At 34.0% G+C, this 25,932-nt stretch overlaps 1 protein-coding gene and 1 pseudogene across 5 annotated transcripts; one reads left to right on the top strand and one right to left on the bottom strand.

Annotated features, from left to right (window-relative positions):
- Positions 1 to 8,308: 8,308 nt before the first annotated feature.
- LOC113711124 (uncharacterized) lies at positions 8,309 to 18,912 on the bottom strand. 5 transcript variants are annotated; one of them, XM_027234289.2, is made up of 13 exons: positions 16,265 to 16,774; positions 16,042 to 16,113; positions 15,457 to 15,522; positions 15,301 to 15,376; positions 14,704 to 14,781; positions 14,027 to 14,124; positions 12,943 to 13,016; positions 12,258 to 12,348; positions 12,014 to 12,171; positions 11,421 to 11,463; positions 10,404 to 10,469; positions 9,534 to 9,611; positions 8,309 to 8,836 (listed from the first exon to the last, which is right to left on the bottom strand). In XM_027234289.2, the coding sequence occupies exons 1-13, from the start codon at positions 16,361 to 16,363 to the stop codon at positions 8,753 to 8,755; spliced, it is 1,083 nt and encodes a 360-aa protein (XP_027090090.1). In that variant the 5' UTR covers positions 16,364 to 16,774; the 3' UTR covers positions 8,309 to 8,752. The 5 variants fall into 5 exon arrangements, 4 of the variants coding, with proteins under 4 accessions (XP_027090090.1, XP_027090091.1, XP_027090092.1 ...); XM_027234290.2 differs by having other exon boundaries at positions 12,258 to 12,345; positions 16,265 to 16,695; XR_011821917.1 differs by lacking the exons at positions 8,309 to 8,836; positions 9,534 to 9,611 and adding exons at positions 9,636 to 9,804; positions 9,931 to 10,056 and having other exon boundaries at positions 16,265 to 18,912.
- Positions 18,913 to 21,953: 3,041 nt separating this feature from the next.
- On the top strand, positions 21,954 to 22,854 carry LOC113711583 (probable carbohydrate esterase At4g34215; annotated as a pseudogene).
- The last annotated feature ends 3,078 nt before the right edge of the window (positions 22,855 to 25,932 follow it).

The following is a 25,932-nucleotide window of genomic DNA, read 5'->3' as shown; positions in this document are numbered from 1 at the left end:
ACTTTTTTATCTCATATACATCAAATCGTTATATGCATTTTTTTTTAAAAGCTACTAAAAATAGTAATCCAAAGGTGTGTTTTACAAACACTACAAGGCGTTTTCTTCACCCCCCAAAAAAAACAAACACCAAAAAGAAAAACTCTTTAAAAAAAAAAAAAAAGCTCAAACGGTGGTTGACCACGTGTGAAAATGCCACCAGTTGATAGCTTGATGAAAGCTAACGGAACGGAGGTCAGTTTTTGGAGCACACGTGGGCACAGTCAGTGGGACCCAATTGTGAGGGCTTCTGCTGAGCTGGGTCATCGCTGGCGCGTAACGTGCACAAGGGACTCGGTCTAGTCATATGCATACAACTAAATAATTTTCCACGCAAAAAAGAAAAGTAAGAAGCCAATCTTGAATAAAATCTTCAAAAAAAAAAAAAAAGCAATTGGATAAAATAAATTAAATCAAAACCCCCTTCTAGAAACTATTTGAAATTATGAGCAGACAAAGATGGCTTGAGTACAACAAACAATGGAAAGCAGGTTAGGAGGGTTTTAATGATGACTGAAATGGCAAATGGTTTCTTTCATCGAGGCATCAACTTTTTTCATCAATGACTCCAAAAGTTACCGGCTTTTGGAGTTACTGTAGGGAGTTAGATTTATTTGCCAAAAATTCTTACTTTCGTAAGAAAATGTCAGAAAGAAAACTCATTCTCAGGGGGCTTGGGGGGTCTTTATCTCTTAGCAGCGGGGCACCCCTGTGGGGTTTTCTATCCCACATCGGTAATGGGGGGTTGGGGTTTAGGTTTATAAGTCCCTCACAGGACTCCAAAAGTTACCGGCTTTTGTTAAATACCCTTATTAAATATCTTGTTATTAATACATTGTTATTAAATACTAACCCACTACATTGAATACATTGAGATTTTCCAATATATAGATAAATGAAAAGTCTATCTTTGTTATTTATTGGCACTATTGGCAGTAATTGAAACTATCAGGGTGCACTATTGGCGGTAACTGATATTTATTGGCACCATTAGCTGTAACTGATATTAATTGGCACTCTTCGTGATTAGCATAAGGGTATTTTAGAAAATTATTAATCTAAATTTATGTTTCCAACCAAATTAATTACACTTTCTTAATCTGCGTGAAAAAAAAAAAATCAAGACTAACAAAACGGGACGGAGGGAGTAATAACAAGATATTTAATAAGGGTATTCTAGACAATTTGAAAGATTACTACATTCTTTAATGGGAAAGTGGACTACAATTTGGGACAGACGAAAAAGGAAAACAAGACTAACAAAACGGGACGGAGGGAGTATTAAATTTCTTTGATAGTTTGAATTATAGAATGTTAAATGTTTTTTTTTTTGGGTTTTTAATGCATGTTATTATTCTAGTCATGAAAGACGCAATTTATCATTTTTTTTCATATTTATGTTTTTTCCTTGTTAAATGATTGGTAAAAAAATTACAATTAAAATTCTTTATCACAACTAAATAATAGTGGACCGCCCAGATGATAGTTCAAAAAATTACAATAAAATAAGTTTTTTTGGTTGTGAATTTGACTTAAACAATGCAGGCTGAGTCGAGTTGACATCTATCTGTAAGTTCATTTTTGTACTTTTCAACAAGTTAATTGTATCTGCTTCACAATGTAATGGAGTCAATCATAAATCTCATATTAACATTTTTTTTCCCAATTGATTTTCAAATGAAAACAAACATTGAATGTTGCATATGTTACATTCTATCCAGGCAATAAATGCCAATGAACAACTGGTCAAATAAGGTGGGAGGTAGAGTTGTTATTTGAGCTGGTTAATTAGGCCACTGAGAAAAATGAAAAGGTCCAAATAAGCCAAAAAAAAAAAAAAACAATCAAGGATGCACAATCAATCGATTAATTCAACATAGAGAAATAGATAATCCAAAACTTATTTTGTATTTTGATTCTAACCCATCAATGTACAAAGAACACTAATAGCATCATTGCTTACCAAAATGAATCCAATTGAATAGGAGATTATTTGAAATATTATTCGAAATAATTATTGCAACACCTTTTATAATGTGCTATACGTGAAATAAAAATATGATTAAAAAATTAAAAAGATATATTAAAAACCGTGTCTGTGATGGAAGTAACTAACACAAAACAAGAAACCAAATGCTGAATATATGTTACTTAAGAAACCGCTCTGTTTGGATTCAAGAGTTTTTTAAATATTATTAAAATTTTTAAAAAGTACTCTTAAAAGTAGTCTAAAATTTTTTTTAATGTTTAAAATATATCTCAAAATATATTCTAAAAACTCTTCTACTTTTAAATATCCCAAAATATTTTTTAAAATATACTATAAATATTCTGCTACAGTAAAATTTTTCAAAAATACTCCTAAAAACAACTAATCCAAACAGACCCGTTAGTATTATAATTCAACACATAGCCTATTTTCTTAGTGGAATGCACGTTCCAGTCACATTAGTCTACATGATTAACAAAATAACAATATTGAAGCAGACAATTGAAAAAGAAATCCTCCTATATCTCATGCAAAATCTTGCTCACGTGTAACTTGTAGCTCCAAAATGGCCCTAGATTCAAGAAACTCACAGGCTCTAAGTCAAAACAGTTGCATTATTCGAGGAAGAAAATGCTAGCACTTGTAATAATTAGAGGTAATGAAAGAATTAATACAGCTGGTTATGTAAGATATGTTTCATTATCGATGGTCATAGTCATATCCACCTGCCTGTAGGTTTTGGGACACGAGAAATTATATTGTGAATATACAATACAAACACCTTGACAACTCGAGTTCCTAAAACAATCAAGACCTCTGACTTGTGAGGCACTTCTTCCTTGGTGCAATGTTGTTTAAGTTTTGACGAAATAATGGAACAGGATTCTTAATGCATGTATGCTGATCGCATTGTGTGCACGTCAGAATGTGATGAATAATCTTGAAACAGTAACTGCTAGTAGAGTATTAAATATAGAAGAATGGTATATCTTTTGAGAACATTATTGTTGTAATCTGGTTTATTAAATTTGTTACTGTTTGATGGCTTGTACAAGTTAATCCGGACATCATTAAGTGAAGTATTCATGGCCACGTAGTTTTTATCATTAATTAGGCTATAATAACTCAAGTGATTATGATTTCTAAATCCGATACAGTCCCGTTTGGATTGCTATATTCTGGAGTTTTTGTTTTAAAAAAAATGTACTGTAATAATTTGTTGTATGTGAGATAAAGAGATGATTGAGAAATGTGTTCATGAAAATAGTAAAAACTTTTTGGAAAAAAATGGCAATCCAAACAAGGAGGTTTTTGCAAAAATCGTTTTCCTATATATTTTATGATAAGTGCTAACACTGAATATATACATGATTATTGGGTTTAGATAATATGTAATTTTGATTTAAAATGAAATGTAAATGCTTAAAAGTAAAATAAAAACAAAACATATGAGTAATCAAAATTTGACCATTGTACAAACTTGAGAATGATATATCACTAATTAATTATCTTAAACCCATGTTGAGTAGAAATATATGCAAATCAAGGCTTTTTACCCTTCTAGCAAGACAAGAAAGCCGACAGGTAAGAATTGCAAACTTCGAGATATGTATAGTTGGAAAATTCCTTCTTTTGAATTTGTTTGCTTTCTTTGTGTCTGAACTTGTCGTAATTATATTGAACGAGGAGCTGAGAAGACGCAAAAGTATTTTTAACATACCAATGACAGCATTCTGACAATCGGTGGAAAGCGAATTAAATTATGTTTCATTTTCCACTTCCATTAGGGGATCAGATTTAACTGGATAAAGCCATGCAATCGTTCCAAAGCATTTTTGCCCTTTCAATATACACATGATCATACGTGTATTTTCTTGTCACAATTTGTAGTCAACCAAAGGATAGTACAGATGAAGTAATGAAGTTCCCACCATTTTAGCTTGTCGTAAGCAACAGCATCGATGGAGCAAAGAATCTGAAAATGATGATGTTCTTAAAAATCCCAGAAAGGATCCCTTGAGCACAACGAAAGAGCTGGCACTTTCCTTCCCCAAGAAAGAATCGCTTCAGCTAGTAATCTATACGAAATTGAAGATTGTAGCTCTCAACACAGTCACTTCTCAGTATTATAATCTTTTACACTCCATCACTGGAAAGAACTCAGTGCGGTTGTGTTTTGTATGGTTCTGTTCAGTTGTTGTATATTCAAATTTTTGGCGTACAAATATATTATAATGTTGTATTCAAGTATTTGATTCATGCACATCGCTTTTTTTTTTTTTTTTTTTTTCAAATACAACAACCAGACCAAATCGCATGAAACCCCAATAGCATTGAGTACTTTCCTCTCCATGACTTCATCCATTCAGCAGAAGTAGATGGATTTGTAGATTTGCGTTGATTGTGATGTGCTCCATTTGAAGTCAAGGTTCAATTCACATGTTTATTATACAACTTTAATGTCACTATCAATAATGAAAATCAATTATAGCACAGGTTTCTTTTTTTTTTTTTTGTTCTTTTAATGCTAGCGAAATAGCAAAAAAAAAAAAAAAAATTGGAGCGAGCAACTGCTTCCATACTCTAAATTTTATAATTTTTGCACCCAAAGGCCAATGGCAGGTATTGCATCAAGTTAAGTGGATGGATTTTCCTTGTTGGAAGTAATGCAACAACAGATTCGAAAATGCAAAATGTTATAATTTAAATGAATATTTTCCTCGTATATATCAAGTTGATTTTGACATATATAGCATTAGCCAACTAATCTAGCTAGGATTGATTACATCTTGAACCTTTAGATATAAACAAGGGTTAATTTCAAGAACCTCCCCTGAGGTTTATCCTAGTATCACCTAGTATGCCTGAAGTTTCAGAAATCTAACATAATTCCCCTTAAATTATGACAGTTTATGTAACATTCTCATCCCATATGTGTAAAAGTATTAGAAAATGCATTGGAGGAGAGAGATTATATTATCTTTTCATTTTTATCCTTGTACAATTTGATATATGAATCTTCAACTATGAAAAAAGACAAATAAAGTGGAAAATTAAATTTAGAATATGAGAAGGTGTAAGTGCAATGAATAATAAATTTAGTCGCTTTGAAACTAGAGAACACAGTTGTGTGCAAAGATAACTTCTAAAACTACTTCAACATTATGAAAAGGCAAAAACTTCAAGAACAAAGATTTTGTAGCAAAAAGACACAAAAATTTTGCCACAAAGAGGGAAATTAGAGTGAAAAGTTTAAGAGATCAGTCATAGCAAAGATGAAAGATTTTTGTAACCAAGAGAGAGAAAAATATTTTAATATCATTCTTGTTATTTATTTTTAGATATTTTAGCTTGTAGGATTTTTTTGAACCCAACCTTTTGCTACTTAAAAAAGTAGGAAAATATTGGGGGTAACATTGTCATTTCAATGCCTCCGATTGGGACATCTAGTCACGTTATATTGATAGGAGAGATAAGTGAAATTTTTAAAACTTTGAGAGTGCTACGTGAGATTAGAATATACGTCGGGGAGGTTTCTGAAATTATTAACCCTATGAACAAATAGTTTGCTCATGGTTCAAGATGCTGCAATTTCTCCCGTCAGCAGCACAACAAACGCAGAACAATAAACTATTATCACCACGCCACACAACACAATAAAACTTGCCTTAAAATGCTATAACGACTATATATATATCTATATGATGAATCACCTTAAAAGAAAAAAAATAGCCAGCTGATTAGATGAATGACAATGAACCCATAACCATAACCATAACCTGACGCAGCCTCCAGTTATGGTCCTTAAAATATTTCAATTCATTATTTTGTTACCTATCCATGACCTGCTTCGTGGGAGCCATGAAATGTATTGATTCGGCTCCACCCATAGACATCTCTATCTCTTGTATCATACAAGTGGTAATTTGGATTTTGTCCTTGGCCTGGTTAGGCAAGATGATATCATAAAATTATTCTTCACAAATACGCCCAATTGACCAAGGTACCAATGCTTCTTCTAGAGGACTGTAACTTCTCGAAAGAGAAGTAAGAAAGCTTGGAAGTAACCTATTAGCAAGTTGACTACTTGAAGGTTAAGTTTCACAGTTCCCAAAACATAACTTGCACCAACTGGTTTCTTGCATTTGCTTTTGAAGGAGATCATCAAGAACTTTAATGCTAAGGTGATACGTTACAGTGGCTAAAATAGTGGCTTGCATTGATTTTATACTAGATGATATGTTATAAGGTTTCTATACTTCGTCTTAATTTTTATTTTTTTTCACATATACATTTTGATTTTCTTGATATTTCCTTGGTTTTTAGTGCATCTAGCTAGAGTTTTTGCATTTGACAAAAGTTTTCTAGGAGGTTACTGTGATTTTGGAACAAGAAGGTCTCTAAAACCGCCACAGACATCAGTAAATAACCACTTGTTAAGGCTTTTTACTGTGATCAACCCAAAGGAGATATCTATCTCTATTACAATTAAACCTTACAAGACACTATGGCAATGTTGAGTAAAAACTAGAATATCAACCTTTGCAATTTTAGCAAACATGAAGGAGCATAATCATAATGTAAATTAAAGGGCACAATCAAACAACTAATTTGATCTTATTATATAAGTTTGTTGGGATAAAAGCAACCTGCAAAGTTGGCTAAAGCTAAATTATATATTTCATTCTATGTTGTCACTGTCAAATTTTTGTTGCCATAAACAGTTTACCTGAGAGCCTGTGGCAGAGAGCATATGCATTATCCATCTCTTTATTCTCCAAGAAGAACTTTTCTTTCTTGGGAGTTACTCAATGAAAAAGACTTCTTCGGGAGTTGAATAAAAGTGTAAAGATTCATAGTAGTTGTCTTGATAAGGATTAATTATTGGCCCTCGGATTAGTTTCTTTTTCAACAAAAGTTTATCATCTTCTGTAGCAAGTTTGGTACGTGGCAATCGGCAAGGAAGATGGAACCATAGAAAACCATAGACCAAGTAAACAAGTATGGAATAGGGAGTATGGACCCTATTTTAAGGTCTCCAGGCATCAGTTGACCCCAGACAAAGCCCCACAAAGCCAGAAAACCTGCTGCTGCAGATGTGGACACATGTAAGATGGTAGCACGATTCTATCCAGTTTTCTAGATTCGCCTCTACTTTGGAGTGGGATATTTTGACCTTGACTTTGATAATTTCATCACGTACTACTACATCATCAAGTAACCACAATCACTAAGTAGTGGAGGTAATTAAGAGTTGCTTTGTTCAAACAGAGCTTAATCACTTCCTGTTTTGCTGTTTGGATTGTGAATTATTAGAGATATTTTTACTGTAGCATTTTTTGTGATGTGATGTATGTGAGATAAAAAGATAATTGGGAAGGTAAAAAGGTGTATTGGAAATTGTAATGATGATGTAAGCAAATAAATTTGAGAAAATAAAACCCAATCCAAACAAGATTTGCTCTGTTAGTTAAATGAAAAAGTGTTTGGATAGGAGGTTATTTGGGATAGCTTATTGAAAAGAATATTGTAATACTTTTATGATGTGATGTATGTGCGATAAAAAAGCAGTTAAAAAATATATTTATGATGTAAATAGATAAATTTATGTAAATAATTTGCTATCCAAATACTTTCATTAGTCACCTCATTTTTCTAATGTTCTAGGCCTAATTTATAAACAAAATAATAATAAAAGATAAGAAATAGGCCTAATTTATATTTTAAAGCTATGAATTGTTTTAGAAAAACACTTACATAAACGGAAACGTGCATTTCACAATAAAGGAAAAAGAAAGTTGTTACACATTTTTTTATTTTATTTATAATGTTCAAGTCTTCTGGTGCTTAATTACGAAATATTCATCTGAAGTATTCTGTATTTGCCCCCATTTTGATATTCTTAGTTTTTATCTTAAACCAAATAAATAGGAGAAAAGATTTTTAGAAAGTAAAAGTTCTTTTCAGCACACCGGTGTCACATGCCACAAAATGGAGAGAGGACGTGAAATGAAGAAAATGATATGAAGCATTTTGACCATCTTAAGCCCTCCACAGGCAGGCAGATATGATAAATGGCACGGATGAGCTTTAGGAGATGCCGAAGCTCAAAACTAATTAAAGAGGTTGGACCTGCAGTGCTGTTTTCCGCATATGCAGAAGTGAACAAGACTGAAGCACGAAATGGCTATATTTAACACCCAAGAAAAGTCTGAAACAAAAAACTGTTTAACTTATTCCTTCACAAGGAATTGACATACGAGCATGACATCAAAGAAGTGCTGGAAAAGTTCACACCTATAACAGCAGCACTTTCATACAGGATTAAGATGTAATGTTAGCAACAATATATAGCAGCTCACCCACTCTTTTGAGGAGAGGCTTTAGCTATGAGGTTCATTCAATGTTACAGCAGTTTTGAAGAAGGATTTCAGTACAAAACTCACACCCTCATATGCTAAGCTACGGTTCCATCTCCCAAGAACCCTCACCGAGATGTCAAAGCCCTTCCGGAAAATGATTCCTCTCGCTTTCCTAGTAAAATGGTTCATCACAGACAAAATAAATGGCTAGGCCTCTTGGACACCTTTGCCTGGTGCATCTATGTCTTTATGCAAATCACATTCAAGCTTCCCATTTAACTAAAGCATTCAAATGGAGTTAGAAGATCGGAAAATGGCTCCGAGAAGTGCTTGGGTATTCCAGTGAAGACTTCTGCATTTGTTAATACCTTTTTTCAAGCCCAATGTCAGCAACAAAAACATTACCTGAATCACACCATCCCCCAACAATATCCCTGCTAGGACACTGGCAAAAAAAGAATAAAAGAAAAAGGAAAACAAAAAAATGAATGAGGACCAACTTCCAAGATGGCACTACTACTTTATCTCAACATCAAAGTTGGGTATCAGATTAGCAATTACCTAAAGTATGCAACAAAGAATATGGTAAAAAACTTTAAGGCGGACAGGCAAATCCAGCATAGTACTGAAGAGAAGTATAACATGCATTGAAATTGAAGGAACAAGTAACCAATAACCATTAGTAATAACCAATGCTTCTTAAACTAGCAAAAGAGTTTGCTACTTACACCTTCTGCCAAAAATGCTGCTTTTCCAAATTTTTATGATCAATCTCTAAATTCGAATATTGTTACTCACTCGCAGAGAGAGAGAGAGAGAGAGTTAAATCTGAAAATTTATAATTACTATATTCATGGAACCCTTTAAGTGTAAAGAAAGTCGGACCATATGAAAGCTAGAAGGACAGGCAAACTACTAAACCTCAAATGCCCCATATATTCTCAGTTTCTACAATTATCCAAATCCAAGTCATTCTTGTAGAAGAGCTTTACCACAATTCTGCTCTTACTTATTGTTCATTGACAAATCAGATACATCATTGCGAATCAATTTCTACTGAAACTGAGATAAAGTATATGACTCCATTTTTTGATGATTATCATAGCTTTCAAAAAATTAATCCATACCGACTTGTATCATACCTTACTAAATCCTAGCCAGTTTGAATCTCCTCTAAATGAAAAGGCCTTCTCACTTTCATACCAATTTCCACAAAGAATCTGCAAACATATGATTATCCACAAAATTCGCGTTAGGTATCAATGATCATTCATATACTGACATAGAAAACTATCAGAAAGCTTAAATTGATACAGAAAACTATCAGAAAGCTATTAAGCTTCTACAAATCCAGCTTCTAGGAAAACATCATTCACACTTGCTGACATAAGCATGGCTGGACAAAACACACACCTAGAGAAAGAGAGAGAGAGAGATCCAATTCACATAACAGATTTTGTTGGGCAGTGAAAAAAGTAGCTGTAACATCTAAATCATAAGCCCATAGAAAAGAATAAAAACCAAAGCAAGACACCATACATCTAACTGGAACATGATGCACTGCTGAGGCAAATCATGGTTACACATCAGCTCTTGCAGTTCCAAAAACTAGATGCAGCATTGGTTTCACCCTCTGGATCCTTGGCTTAAGACTTGCAGTTAAACCTATAGTACCACAAAAATCTAAATACGAAAATAGCAATCCTAGAAACTCAGTGCTTTTTACATGGACAGAAACTATGCCTACCAGTTTAAAGACTCAGCTCATTTGTGCACTACAACAAAGTTTTCGATTGAAGATAAGCATACTGGAAAATGTATAGTAACATATATTCTCTTTCCCATGCATTTGAGACTGAGAAAATCCATTCGAGCATCATGCTAATATCAGCAAAAATTAATGAATCGATCAAGGTAATGAAAGACACAAAGCCAACAGAATACAAGACTTACATCACAATTATCAACACAATTTCCTTTCAAAATATGGATCAAAGTTTAAGAAGCAGCACCTCATAATCAACTCCTTGCACATAAATGTAATCAGAACTAAGAGAGGAGAAGGCTAGCCCAGTTATCTGCAATATCAATATTACAAATTCAATGTTATCTAAAAATGAGTGACAAAAGTAAATCATGACCATGAAATGAAAGGAAAAAAGAGAATAGTGAATCGCGGCTTTCTGGCAGGAGTTTTCACTAAAAGAAGCTCTGTTTTCCAATTTGACTCCATTGTAATAGTTCTCTCACCTCTCCCATTAAGTGTTCCTCCAAGCAGCACGCTAAAATGTTAGCATTTTCTGTTCTAGCAGCCTCTTCCACAGTTGTTACCCTCACACCCCCCCCCCCCCAAACACACACACACCCTAATAAAGAATACACAAACACAAAAGCAAAATACAGTATTTACACATGGATTTCTCTATTGACCTTCAACCAATTTATGTATCATTACAACTTATTGAGCTCACTGAAGTTCTTGTTTTTACTACGTTGGAGCTCTAGGAATTGGGTTTGTCAATCATATAGCTGTCTACCATTTCCTTTTCTCGGCATGCAGGGTGGTTAAGAAGAGCAAAGCTAGAAATTGGTCTCTTGCACTGATGCAGTTAAACATATGGTATACCATGTGTCCCAAGACTTTGCCTGTTTTACCTGCATTGTCTAGTTTAAATCTGCCTTTTATTCGATGCAAGTCTAGTCAAATCAACTAGTCTGGTTTCCAAAAATTCCTTCTTTGTCAGAAATCTAAAGCTTGGCTAAGCTCACGTAGCATATTTCTCCAAGAAGTGATTGTAAATCAATACCCTTGGCGAAACTCGAAGTCGAAATAGAATGGAGATGGAAAGGCAAGAGAGATAAGATGGAACAAAGCATCTGCTCTGGAGCTTATTTCTCCAGTTTAAGTCAAACTGATATCCTTTTTCCACCAGGAAGAAGCTAATTTGAAGTTACAATCTTTCCAATTCATCAAAAACCTTTTCTGAAAAGAAGAACTTTTATTTGGATAATACAAGATTATAACTAACCTCATATTTTGAACAATTAAGCCACCTTGATAGTGCACACCATCTGCAACCAAGATGCCAAATGTAAGCCCTTAAGCCAAATAAGGATGAAAGATTCACAATGCCTCTTTGGCTCCACTGTATTAGGGATTTAAGAGACCATCATATGGACCATTGTGAAATAAAAAAAAAGAGAGAGAAGAGAATTTTAACCATGGGATGGATTAAAAACTAAAGAAAATGAACAAATAAAGTCAGAAGGCAGTGGAGGAACAAGGAAAACCATAGTAACAGTTTAAAAATTCTTCTAAGTAGCTTTCTTTGATTTTTTGCACATTTTCAGTTCTTTCTTACCATCATTCTGCATCTAAGAAATTAAGCTTGAGGATAATCATTTTTGGCACTAACAATTAATAAAGAGCCCAAGAATTAGAGATCCTGGGTTCTAATTCCCCAATCCCTCCCCTACTAAAAAATAAATTTAAAGGAAAATTCTATAAAGCATGTTAATATCTTCTCAGCCCTATACGACCACTCAAAAATGAACAAGAATAAGAGGTAGATCACATGACATAGAGGTGACCAATTAGATGGTGCTTTATCAAACAACCGACCTGCGGGGATCATAGACAGTAACAGTACGATCAGCTCCACCAGCTGCAATAGTACCAGCAGGGGAACTACAAACTGCATATACCATATCACCAACAGATCCACATATTCTATGCACACAACCACTATTTTCTTTTATCCTCAAGTCCCATACGGTAAGCTGCACCAAAAAATCAAATATGATAAAAAGGAACTCCATAGATGACAGCAGAAGATATTCAACATTTATAAACAATTAGAGGTGACCTGGGAACCTTCTGCAACGGCTAATACAGAACCTTCACTTCCTCCATAGAAATTATTCATGAAGATCAATGAAGATGGATACCATAATCTGCTACAATGCAACGTTAATACCAGGATAATTTCAGTGACTTGCACAATCAACATGAATTAGGCAAAAGTCATAGAAAAAAAAATCTAGTTGACTCCCTTTCTTTCATAAAAGTTATTTGAAGCCTCATAAGCACTAGTATTGTTTTTGAAAGCATCAGGATCTCAAATATCTGCCCTAAGCATAACAAATTGAAAAATTTTAAGACTTCATCTTTGGTGCAGTAATCATGGTTCTAAAGTTATGCATGATGAAACTAAATCAAGAGAGTTGGTAAAAAACCACCTTATTTACAAATATAAACAAATAGAAGGTGATCTACCGTAATACACATGCATGAATACTATTCAATAGTTTATGAATAAAAAGATAATCATCATCATGATGTACCGGAAAATCTAACGGTAAATTAATCTAATCTTTTGGAAATTGTTCTATGAGTCAATACAGTTGTCAAATTACTAAAGACAACATCCGTAGATGGTTAAAAATCTACAGCAGATGAAACGAAGGCTAAATGTTTCGAATAAGAAACAAACTTATTAAATTACAGAAAGAAAACTTACGCACGCAGAGTGTGAAGATAAGAAAACTTACGTACGCAGAGTGCGAAGATGAATATCTTGGTCATAGATATCAATACTTTTGCAGAAGCTGCGAGCAACAGCTGCCTGAAACAATAGGAGATTCAAGTTGAACAAACCATTTATGCAGTTATCAGTTTAATCCAGATGTGAATCCTTATCCTCGGGGTAGAAGTATTATAACAGTGAGTTATGATATGGGAAACAATGTCTCTATTGTATCATGACTGTAACCAGTACACTTAGGATGCAGGCGTAGGGGAGGGAAGGAACAAATGAAACTGTTCAATTTCGGTGATTATTAAACTTAATATATCATTAAGTGAAGAAACGTTCAGATATTAGAGAACTAAAACACATCCAATTGCCACATTTAAGACTGCAAGTTCACGTCCAAATGAACCTCAATAAGCAAAAAATGGATCATTGTGTAACAGTCAAGTAATTGCAATTTGAGATGCATCTTATCTATGTTCTCTGAGTTTGGTTTGATTTCTTCATTACCTCAGGAACCATCTTAACCAGTAGCTAGTTTATGACTGAAGTCAAGCTAGATCTTGCTATTCTCCAGTCAATACCAATTTTGAGCATTAGTAGCTTGATGCTTTAGATTACGTTTATCATGATTTAGGTACATTGCACTGCGCTTGAACTCGACTTGACAAGTTCACTAAAATTAAGTCCTGTTCGGGAATCAGTTTCATTTTAGGAGCCAGTAACAAATAAAGCTCTAAAAGAAAGAAGCTCAAACTGAGTTTCAGCTAGCTTCATGTTTCAATCCTACATCTACTGGGACTTTTCAGGGGGATAGGATTCAGCATCCATTCACCTCTTAAAAGAAAATTTTATGTGAAAGTAAGCAAATTCATTGAAAAAGAATCAACAGCATAACAAAATAGATTCAAAATGTCAGACCAACCAAGTCCAAATGAAGCACCAAAAAAAGCAAAAAGAAAGATCAAACAAAGAATAAAATAGCTCAAGGAATCAATTACTATCTCTCTATCTCACTCTTTTTCAAGTCATGCTTAAAAAGGAATAAGACTTAAGATGGTAAAACAAAATTTAAGACTAGGTCCAGGAAGAAAAATGATTACCATTGACCATTGACTAGGGTTAAAACATAGGCCAGCCCAACCACTTTCTCCAGCACCAAAATCGCGGGGAGATACTGAGAAACTGAAGTTGTTGACATCTGAAAACACACAGAGAAACATTATCATCTTGCACAAATTCAAATCCAAAATCAAACATCCTCCCAGAAGAATAATGCATGAAAGCACTTCAAAAAAATTTCACAAGTTTCTTTAATATCTGATTCCAAATATCACGCAAGAGACGCCATCAGAGTTCAGTTCAGCTACTGATTAATCAACTTAGGAAACAAAAATACAGGTTCCATAGTTCATTTATCAAATCCTTTGAAGAGAGATAGAAAGCATAATGTAGAACTTGTCCATTTTACTCTGGTCCGTTAGATGGAGCAAAGGCCTCGTGTGCACATTCTTACAGCCCTAAGATGGATTTAAAGCTGCTGCAAATGCTCCTACGATCACAGTTAAACTAGAAGTAGAACATACTGGAAGCAAGAGCATGATTGACAAATAAGCCAAATGACTTGTGAATTAAGGTAAGGATGACAAAAATCATATGCAGAAAAAACATGTGACCTATAGGTTGACACAGAAGATTTATTAATCGAACACAACACCCAATTAAGCAAACATGAACAGGTGTAGTGAGAGAGAGAGAGACAGAGAGAGAGAGAGAGTACCATCACCACTCCCATCCAACTTAGAAACGATAAGATGACCATAAGAATCCACACTTCCCAATATGAAGCTACCACTGCCTGAATACAGTCAATAGTCTACATTACATACAATAGGGGGAAACTAAAAACAAGAAAAGGAAAAAAGAAGGTACGACAAGTTGGTTTTGCAAGAAAAAGATAAAGTACTAATTCTGCACATGTTCGTGACAAAATTTACACACATTAACTTCAGGATGACAGAGAGATCACTATAGTATTGATTCCACAAACTCCATCAATACAATGATGTACTATAGAATGATTTCCCCATATGACGCGTGGAGATTCCATGGCACTAGGGCTACTCCTTCTCATGTTTTCATCTATTCTATTTTTGCTTCATTTCTCGTATAAAAGATTTTCTACTACAAGACATTTCATTTCATCTCCATTGCCAAGTGGCAGATCCACTGGCATAAGCTATTTTTGACAGAGAATTTACTTTGCATGCCATATTGCCAAGTTCCCACCACTTGAATCAATCAAGGGTCATAGAACACAAATCTCTACAAAATTTGTACTCGACAAAGGAGGGATGTTCAAGAGAAAAAGGCTCACTTTCAGTTTCAGCAAGTACTATACTCTGGATTTCTGACCGGTGGGGGCAGCAATTAAGTACTGCAGAGTCTAAAACCTTCATTCATCAGTAAAACATTTATTAAAGTTGAGCCCATAATGGAGATCCATGGTGAATTGAGCTAATAGCACATGTACCAGAGTTTCTTGAGGGATTAAAAGGCTCTCCTTTCCTTGATAAACAAACGAACCTCCCATCCGTACCTACAGAGGTGAAAGAAAATGAAACAGAAGACAGTGCAAAAGCACAGAGGAATAAAAATAAAACAATTCAAAAAAAATTACATGACAATGAATTCCTTCCTGGTAACAGTTTAAACATACATATTAGACTTCTTCCACACCCATTTTATTCAATTTCTTTTAACGTTTTCACTTTATATTCAAATTTCTTGTAAGATGGAGCACATTATTAAGATTATCCATCAATATCAGAGCACAATCTTGCAAGTATGCACTTTACAAAATGCAGCTATTACCAAAGTAGCTGAAAATGTTAAAATTGAACCAAACAGTTTTAAAGCATCAAAATTTCAAACTAATTTAACCCCTCTATTCTAGCTGCATTGGACAACAAAAAACCTGGCTTTTCAATCTTCCAATTTGCTAACCAAAAGCAGTGAAAAAAAAAACCAAGAAAAATTTCGACCTTTAAGTTATCCGCATCATCATGATTAAAATACTTTATCTACAATAATTAAAACTACAATGGATGATACATACAAGAACTTTGTAAATGCGGCAACCAGAGGCGACGTAGACCCAACAAGAAGGAGGAGAAGCATCCTCCTTCACCTGCAAAAAGAAAATTGTGAATTAACTGTTTGTAAAATTTACTGACAGAAGTAAGAAAAGCTAAATAAAGAAAATCTTTGAAATTTCTTAGCACTAATAAAAAAAATTAAAATGCGGAAAGGGGTTAGCGGACAAAGAAGAGAAAACAGACATGGAGGGCTAGACGAGTAGATTGAAGGTTTCCAGGAGATGGATTAGGGATAAGGGATTTTGGGACCAAAGCTTTCTTTAGACTCTGTACTTCCAACATATTAAGCCTTTCCCCTCTCTCTCTCTTTTCCTTTTCCTTTTTCTTTAATCTTTTCTACTTTTTGTTTTGCTTGGAGGTTTGAGAGCTCCGGTGGCGGCAAAGGTAACTGAATTTGCAGCAACAAAGAGCAGGAAGAGAACTTCAAAAGCTTGAAGTGGAGGGCGAGAGTTTGCACCATATATTTTATGGCTTTTCACACTCTGCCCCTTAACTTTAAGCATTTCTATCACTTTAGTCCTTTTGCTAATGGTTACTGGATTTTGTTACACAGCATCGGTATGAACTCATTTTTGCCGCTCACTAGTTTATGCCATCCACGTTGATTATTTATTTAGTGTAATCATTTAATTTTTATTCATAAATAATTCTTCAAAATAACTAAAAGTGTTTGAATAGGAGATTATTTGAATTAATTATTACAATTTTTTTATGATGTGATGCATGTAAAATAAAAAAATTAATTAATAAATATATTTATAATGCAAATAGAATATTATTTTAAAAAATTCTGACATTGCTGATTTTCTCTTCCACCACCCCTTTGCTCGTTACATCCCTCTTCCAGTCTCCTGATCAACCCCATCAAACCTTATTCAATAGTTTTACCATCAAAACAAGCCCAAAAATTCACTCAACAAAAGGGGGAAAAAAAAGTAGTAATTATTATTATTATTATTTGCGTGGCCAGTTGACGTTCCGTTAGCAGCGGTCAAGCCGTGGCATTTGCGTTCAATGCTGGAGACCGATCGCTTCTTCTGGGGTTCTTTGTTCGTACTACAAAGATTTATTATTACGATTTATGCTCTATATAAATTTTTCTTCCCTTTCTTGGCATTATCTTGTAGTAATTAATTTTCAACCACTGGATTAGCCGAACTTATGCATGTTTAATGTTTTGCCCCTTTTCGGCTTCTAACTCCATTGCAATCCATTGACAGAAGAAAATGTGCCAAATCAGAAATCCACATTCCCACTTAAACCACAAGGTCCAGCAAAAAGTGTTCTGCATTATTGATCACAAATAGAATAAGACACGCTAATAGTGCATACACTTTCATTGCATAATACATAATTCGAATTTGAATTTGAAACTCAAATTTTGTTGTATATCTAATCGTAATAGTATATACACTGCCAATTAATATAGGACTTACTCATAAGATAAAATTGAAAGAAAAGGCTTAACACCAGAAACCCTGAGGTCTCATAGCCATAGCAACATAGACGGCTAAATCTCATGATTCCCATTAAAGCCAATCCCCCATCGCAAAGATAATATTACTATTAGTAGATGATGATGATGATGATGATGATGATGAATATTGATGTTGTTGTTACTGCTGCTGCTGCTGCTGCAGATGCTGGGGGAGGCTTACTGTGAAAATCAAAAGCTACCTTTATATTGTTATTGCTTGAGTAACATCATTGGGCAAAAATTCCAAAACAACAACTTAGTTAAATCCCCATAAATGAATACCAAGAACAACACCTATGACCCAAAGCCTAAAAGTTCAACTGAATAGATGTTCAACAACAAGATATAAAATCAAAAGCCCTCAGATTTGATAGCCATTTTAGGACTATCTTTAATCAAAAACCATCATTTGCAGTTTAAGGTTACTAGCAGTGACATTTATCAAGCACTTTTGGTACCATCTGTATGGCATCTCTGATATGATTTCTCATCACAGCTATATAGACAGATAGATAGAAGATCATAAGGATCAATGGATGGATGAATGGATAAATGAATGAATAAATAAAAAGGGTTAATTACACTTTGCTCCCCTGAGGAAATCAGGCAATGGCACCACAAAAGGCTAACAACAAATGGCAACCAATTAAACTGCTTTTTTCCACAAAATTTTCGTCACTGGGCAATAATCAAGAATAATTAAATAGACATACATGAAAAGAATAAATAATCTCAATATATACAAAAACAAAAAGAATCAAATGGTTTGAAAGCCACAACAACTAAATAAGAAAATAAAGCAATAAATATCCCAAAAACGCAAAAAATTTTGGAAGCCCTCAGATCTCATAGCTTCAATGAATCATAGACGGAATTTGACGGGTAATTCAACAGAAGCCTTTTACAGACCACCGCCAAAAAAACCAGCCAAGCCACGCACCAGTGTGTGTGTGTATATATGTATGTATGTATGTGGTGGAGGAAGAGCTGGTGGTGGAGGTGGAGGTGGGTGGAGGTGGAGGTGGGTGGCGGCTAATTTTTCCGGTGAAGTGCAAAGGCAACCGTTGAATTTTAAACCCTGTCAATCCGCTCAATATTAACAATTTTTCCATCATTGGGCAACAGAAAATTTGAGAAAAAAAACAATACTAATCAACAAAAAATCAAATGATAATACATTATATATAAAATCAAGCAATTTTCCCGGAGTAAAGAACATGAACAAAAGGGCGAAGCCGCCGAGGGAGGATTTTCAGCAGGGGAAAATGAGGGGAGAGGTAGGGTTTATTCGGTGAGGAGAAGAATAAATTGATGATAACGGCCATTGGAACAAACTTCTATAAAATGAGGGTCCATTCGCTGAGCTTTTTGGTTTGATTGAATTTTGAATAGGTCCATGTTCAAGTCCACTAGGATTTTTAGCTTGTGGTCTGGTAATTAGTAGTTGTCTAAATGGGCTTCATCCGGGAGTTAAAACTTTAACGACTAGGCCACAAAGCCCAAATAGATGCGTTTTAAGGACTATGAATTAAATAGTAAGTAAATTTATGTTAGCTGTCCCCTTTTTTCAAAATTTAATTAGCAATAAAGAAAATTTACTTACTATGTGAATTCTATCACTTATGAATTTATTTCTAAATGAAACTGACAATGAATATTTCAATCTTGGATTTGATTGTAGAATGTTATAGTTCGTAGTTTCATGATATTTTCTAGTAACAAAAATATTTTTTTGTTACCTAATTGTTAAATAATTCAATTAGAAGATGTAACGTACACTACCATCCACAAAAAAAAAAAAAAATGGTACACTACCATCCACCGTTTATCTTAACTAGAGGTGTCAAAATGGGTGACTTGGGCGAGTTTGGGTTGGGTAAAATGGGCAATGGGTATAAGTGAAGCAACTCATTTATACCCATTTAATTAGATGGGTATAAATGGGTAAGTCAAAAAATGAATTGGGTAACCCAATTACCCATTTATAACCCATTTATTTTAACTTTTTGTAAACCCATTTAAATTCATTTTTGCAAACTAAGTTATCAATTTATACCACTCTTTGTACCCATCATTAGTTTTAAATATTTATTTATAATGTTCAATAAACTTAATTACCAATTTTTTTTTCATTTATACTCTATGTCACAAAATTACCTATTATTTAATAATTGAATAATAAGAATATAAAAATTTGAACTAAGTACTATAAAAATTAATATAAAAACTTAATCCAAAAATTTTGAACCCCTAATATTTTTTTCATATATAAATTTAAATTTTCATTTTAGAAAGATAAGAAATAGGCTAAAATTTATCATAAATTAGTAATGCCGAAAAATGAGCAAGTTAACAAACTAAGAGAAAATAAAATAATAAGATAAAACCAACAAATAATAATAATAATAATAATAATAATAATGAAACAAAAGTAGTTAACATCATGACAAAATGAAAAATTTGAAAAAAAAATAGGTGGGGGAAAAGAAGAGACTTGGGGGGAAGAGAATTCTAAATGGGTTAATTGGATTTGATGGGTTACCCAATAATACCCATATACAAAAATTTAAGATACCCATACCCATCTATTCATGGACAGGTATGGGTAAATTTAATTAAGTGGGTTGATTTGCCACCTCTAATCTTAACTAAGAAAAATCCAACAAAAAGGACACAAGTAAAACTAATCTTTTCTCCTTAAGAATGTTAGTAAATTGAGCAAAGTTTTTTCGATTTGTGAAATAAACAACGACCATGGTAAGATGAACTTCTCAAGTGATACTCAAGTTAAAAAAGACATTAAAAGATGACAATCTGTCATTCAATTTGGTAATGAATTTTCGCACACACAAATCCGGAGGGTGTTTACTTATATTTGAGAAAGAAATGGGATTTTAGTCTAGTGCCACTGCCCAATTTGCTGCGTGCCAAAAGTTCAGAAAAACTAGTGTTTAAAAATAATCTTTGTGTACGATATATATATATATATATATATATATATATATATATATATATATATATATATATATATGTGCGTGCGTGCGTGCACACATGTACATATACATACATATATATATATGTATAACATCATCATTTTTATTAAATTTGCAATAACTTTGTATTATTGGTAGAAATTACATCAACCATATATAGATACAAATAGATCTAAAGAAAAAAAATAGTTGAACATAATTCGTAGCACGGATCTAGAAAACCAATCCAATATTACATTGTAAAACTCCAAAAATATCAAAAGATAAAACACTTATACCCCCAAAATCCTTTGTGTATACTTCCAACTGTATTATTTGCTTCCTTTCAAATCGGCTAATGAACTGATTCAAATCCAAATATTAAAGTGATATCTGACCAGGTAGATTGAAGAAATCTCAAATCTGATAATCAATTTTGAAAAAATTTAGATCTAGTGCAAGAAACAGAAAAACTACAAAAACTCTCACCAGAAATTCCTAGACGAGAAGAAAACTCTTACTAGAAATCCCTAGAAAAGAAGAAACTCTCACTGAGAAACCTAAGAAAAGAGAAAAGTCTCGTTAGGAATCTCTAATCGCTAAATGATAAGAAACTCTCACTAAAAAAACTCTAAGAGAGACACTATTATAAATACAAAAAATGAAAGAAAAAAAGATATAGAAAGAAGGAAACCAAAAGAGATCAAGTGGTCCCTCTCTCAGGATAGAAGATGTTCTATTTACTTGGGAAAGAAGAGTTAGACATGACGAGGAGAGTTTAAGCTTGCGAACTATAAAATTAAATCCTGCAAAGTTCATAATGTGGTGACATTTTCAGCCAACAAATTCCAAGCAATTCAATGAAATGGCTGCTATGATTTCAATTGAATTTGATAGGTTTATCTTGCTATCTCATAGATTGGTGTTTAAATAACACAAAGATTAGGCACCCATTGACAAGGGATTGCCATTAGCGGGCGTACATATTGAGGTCCCCAATTGCCAAGGACTTTTCATTCCCCTCGCGAGAAGAAATAGAAGTACTACTTGCGTCTTCATGATTCTTTGTTCATCATATTTCCATGGATTTTTTGGGTGTTTGAAAAAATTGGTATTCGTTTTCAGAAAATCTTGGTATTTGCGTTTGTTTTCCAGAAAACTTTTCCGTGTGGTATTTTGTCAAACCTTTTATAATGCTCTTTTTTTTATTCCCAGTTGCCTAGATCATTGACGTCCAGATTTTCGTGTAGTAATCTACTACTCTTTAGTTAATCAAGTTTCAAAATCCTTTTTCATCTGTTATTAGGATATGATCATTTTATCTCCTGAAGATTTCATCAACTGTTCGTTCTCTAAACCTCATTCAACAGATAAAATACTTAGTCACTTTTAATTACTTCAGTTTTCTTTTTTATAGTTACTAATGTCAGAACGTAGTTGCAGTGCCTGGAGAATGCTTCACCACTTTTGCTTCTGGTGGGCAATTCTGCTATTATTTCTCTGCCTTTATTCAACAATTATTTCCACAAAAATACTCGAGAATAGCACTACTCTACAAAGTGGAAGCCAGAGGAAACACATATTCATTCTAGCTTGTCAGAGTAACATGGCTGGACGTGGTGGAGTCAACAACAAAACCTGGGATGGTTTTGTTCCTCAAGAATGTCATCCAAATCCATCAATTCTTCGATTCAATTCAGGATTAACATGGGAAGAAGCCCGCGAGCCTCTTCATTTCGACATTGACTCCAATAAAACTTGTGGGATTGGACCTGGCATGGTTTTTGCTAACAAAATCTTGCGCAAGAATTTGGCCTTGGCCACCGGGGAAGCTAATAACGTTATTGGATTGGTGCCTTGTGCTGTTGGAGGAACTTCTCTTAGCGAATGGTCACGAGGGTCTAAGCTGTATAATGCTATGATCACAAGAGCTAGGGCTGCCATGGAAGTTGATGATGATGATGCTTATGGAGAGAGCGTTCTTGAAGCTGTCTTGTGGTTTCAAGGTGAAAGAGATACTATCACTCAAGAAGAAGCTGAGTCTTACAAAACTAGATTGGAAAAATTCATACAGGACTTTCGCAGAGATTTGCAATCTTCCAAGTTACCTTTCTTTCAGGTACAAATCAATCTTTAGTTTGGACACGGTGAGGGAGGCCCAAGCAGCAATTAGGCTGCCGAATGTCATCAAAGTAGAGGCGAAGGGCCTCCCACTTGAGATTGATGGGCTCCATGTCAATTCACTGGCCCAAGTTCACCTTGGAAAAATGTTGGCGGATGCATTCCTTAAGTGGAGGACATCCCAAAGGCCTTCGAACTTGTGATATTAATGAATAGGCTTGAGTTTTCACCGAATTTGGATCCAAAATTGCTGATTTTTTTTTCTTGAAGGTGAAATTGCTCGAGTTACAGCACTATAATCTGTTTTTTGATCTCCACGTTAGTATTACCATGCTGTAAATTATGATGACAAATTATTAAGGTATAAATATAGTGTTACGCTCATAAGTAGGGATTTGTATCCCACATTGATTCAAAACATGCAGAACGAAGGCTTAATATGTAAGGGTCCAAAATTTAACCGTTTAAGTTTTTGAATCAAAATTGGATTCTTGACTTACATATTAGACTCGCTCAGTAGAATTTTAAGATCTTAATTTGCCAAACAAGTGAGGACAATAATTTAGGTTTTTTTTTTCAATTATCAAAACTATAACATGTTGATTTGCCATATAAATAGGTCTTAAATATACTTTTCCTTTTATCTTTCTGGCGCGAAACATAAAACCAAGTTTGAAATTCTAATTTATTCTACAATACAGTATAGATTCAACCACCATTTAAGAATATAAGTGTTAGAAAAGGTTGATTTGACATATAAATATAAGTAGGTCTTCAACCACCACTTAACAATGTAAGTGTGAAAAAAGAGTCCCATTTGAGAAAAAGAAATTTCTTTTTATAATAAGAATATAAATTCCCCAGTTTCAAGATTTCCACTCAACTAATTTTCAAATCAGAAAGACCCAAATCTTTCTTGTTAGTTGTTGCAATTGAATTCCCAAAAAGTGTCACGCCTAGTTTAACCAATCAGGTTTTCCAATCAAGACAAATTGTAAACTATGTTGGGCAAAATTCTTAAGTGGCGAAGAGTTCAAATTCAGCAAACTTTAACTCGTGTTGAGGAATAAATGCTCAAAAAGGCAAAAATGGTATTCTTCAATGTTGAATATCTATCGTAGCATAGTAAAACTCATTATATACTACAAAAATGAGAACCCTTTTCCTCCTATATGGGGGAGCGGTAAAGCAAGGGTGAGGGAATGAAGGGAAAGAGAAAGACAAGTTCAATGATCATCCAGGTGCAAGGGTGGAAAATGGAAACAACTTTCATTGCCGGGGTCTCTGCCATGGGTATCGTATCATCAGGGGAAGTCTGAGTACTTACCACTGGAGAGGATTCTGTTAGGTAGTTTAGCTTCGGACTCTGGCATTGGTAGCCGTAAAACACAATCTATAAATTCACAGTCTAGGCCTCTATGCTTTAATATAAATCTAGTCTAGGACATATTACTGCAGTTGACGGTGGGTATTTTACAGATTTGGGACACAAACGGTTGTCAGGTTCACACATGACGTTAAAAATATTGTACATGCAATAATGTGACATTTAGCCAATCATGGTTGTGAACCGCTCAAGACAGTCACAAGAATGAGTGTCCTTGCCCATTATAAAGCTTGCTTCTTTCGTCTTTTGTATTTTTGATCGTCTATTAGGTTCATAATGTCTACACTTGCTATACTACATGTAGACTAACTATCTTCAGTTTGGTTATTCCTTCATTTTTATGCTTAACCTTGTGCAATGCAACCTTCAGGTTATCAGTACTGAAAGGCCATAAAATAAATAAAGAATAAATAAAAAGTATTAATCTTTTATACATCGACAGTGCGTGCACTTTTGAAAACAAGAACTCTTCATGGTTTTCTTACGAAGCTGAAGGCTTGGAAGTGAAATAGTGGTTTGGAGGATGAAGCCTTTGTCCAGCTTCAAACAAGTTGGAGGATTTTGAAGGCGTGGAAGCCATTGCCAATATCAAAAAAATGGTTGATACTGTTTTTTTTTTCCTTCCCCTCCAACAGGAAAGGGGTGAAACTTGAGAAACGGGGAGATGGCAAGAGAATTATTTATTAACATAAAAGAAAAGGGATATTGCTGTTCCCACTAGCTAGACCACAATTTACTACAATTCAATTCTGCAGTTAGCTAAGAATATTTTGATAAACCAAATACAAGATTTATCAGAGAACATGGGATTTGCCACATGTGAGCATGTATCGAGGAAAACCATTAAGTAATACTAGTCGCTATTCATTAAGCATCAAGGAGCACAAGAAGGTTATTGGTAAAACTTTACTAGAAACTGGGAATGGAAGACAAAACGTGCTCAGGCTGATGGCCTGATGCTTTGCAGTCGGCTGCTGCCTCAAACTATTCAAAAGATCCTTCTTGTTCTTTTTTGAAAAATGGCCTAGATAGATAGATAGATGTTGTACTTCTGAGCTGACACTTCAAGATGATATGGACAATCATCACCAAGAACCTTATTGTCCTCGATAATAAGATACTGCCTGTACTTTACGCTTTCACAAAATATTCCTTCATTCGAGTAAGACGCATTTAGTACGTAATTTCCTAGGATCATTGATAGGAGCACTGTTCTGTTTGATATGTGTTTTTTTCCCCTCCTTCTTGTATCCTCAATATGCTGATCTGTGAAAAGAATATGAAAGCGATTTAAACACTTTCTAGGATTCCTTCAACCAAAAAAAAAAAAAAAAAAATTACTTTCTAGGATTATACTTATTAGCGATTTTGGTGTAACAAAATTCTAGATGGGTTAAAACCAGATTGATATGCTATAATAATTACCCTAATCAAATGCTACCTGAACTTTTTTAGTTTCTTTCTAAAGTTAAAGCAAAATCCAGCAATCTTAACCCCCCCCCCTCTCAACCACAGAAAAACAAAAAGTTTCTTATTTTCTTGTGATTAAGAGGGCCCCAATCTGTCACACATAATTGATAATTATTTGGGCAAAATACACTTTACCCGCCTGTGGTCTAGCAATTTTTCACATTAACCCCTCTATGATTTCAAAAGTTATATATAATCCTCTCATAGTTTGGATTAAAATGTCAAAATGATAGAAATGATCATTTGTAATAGAACCTTTGAAAATATCGAAACTATTCTTGTTTAAAAACTAAAATGACTGAAGTGACCAAAATATATAAATATAATATGCATGACAATCTAATCTCGTATGATTTGATATTTTACTATATAACCCGCTTATAGTTTTCAAAATATATACATAACTCCCGTGTTTAATAAATAA

This window comes from Coffea arabica, chromosome 10e, assembly GCF_036785885.1.
Source record: "Coffea arabica cultivar ET-39 chromosome 10e, Coffea Arabica ET-39 HiFi, whole genome shotgun sequence".
Taxonomy (NCBI): Eukaryota; Viridiplantae; Streptophyta; class Magnoliopsida; order Gentianales; family Rubiaceae; genus Coffea; species Coffea arabica.
Note: the sequence above shows the minus strand (reverse complement) of the source record. Positions and strands in the feature narration are given on the sequence as shown.

What these genes read in the sequence shown, in the direction of transcription:
- LOC113711124 (XM_027234289.2), bottom strand. Translation starts at nt 16,363, where the DNA reads ATGTTGGAAGTACAGAGTCTAAAGAAAGCTTTGGTCCCAAAATCCCTT. An exon ending in GCCGCATTTACAAAGTTCTT is followed by an intron (nt 15,523 to 16,041) that starts GTATGTATCATC and finishes TCACCTCTGTAG; the next exon opens with GTACGGATGGGAGGTTCGTT. An exon ending in ACTGGCTAGGATTTAGTAAG is followed by an intron (nt 8,837 to 9,533) that starts GTATGATACAAG and finishes TTTTTTTGCCAG; the next exon opens with TGTCCTAGCAGGGATATTGT.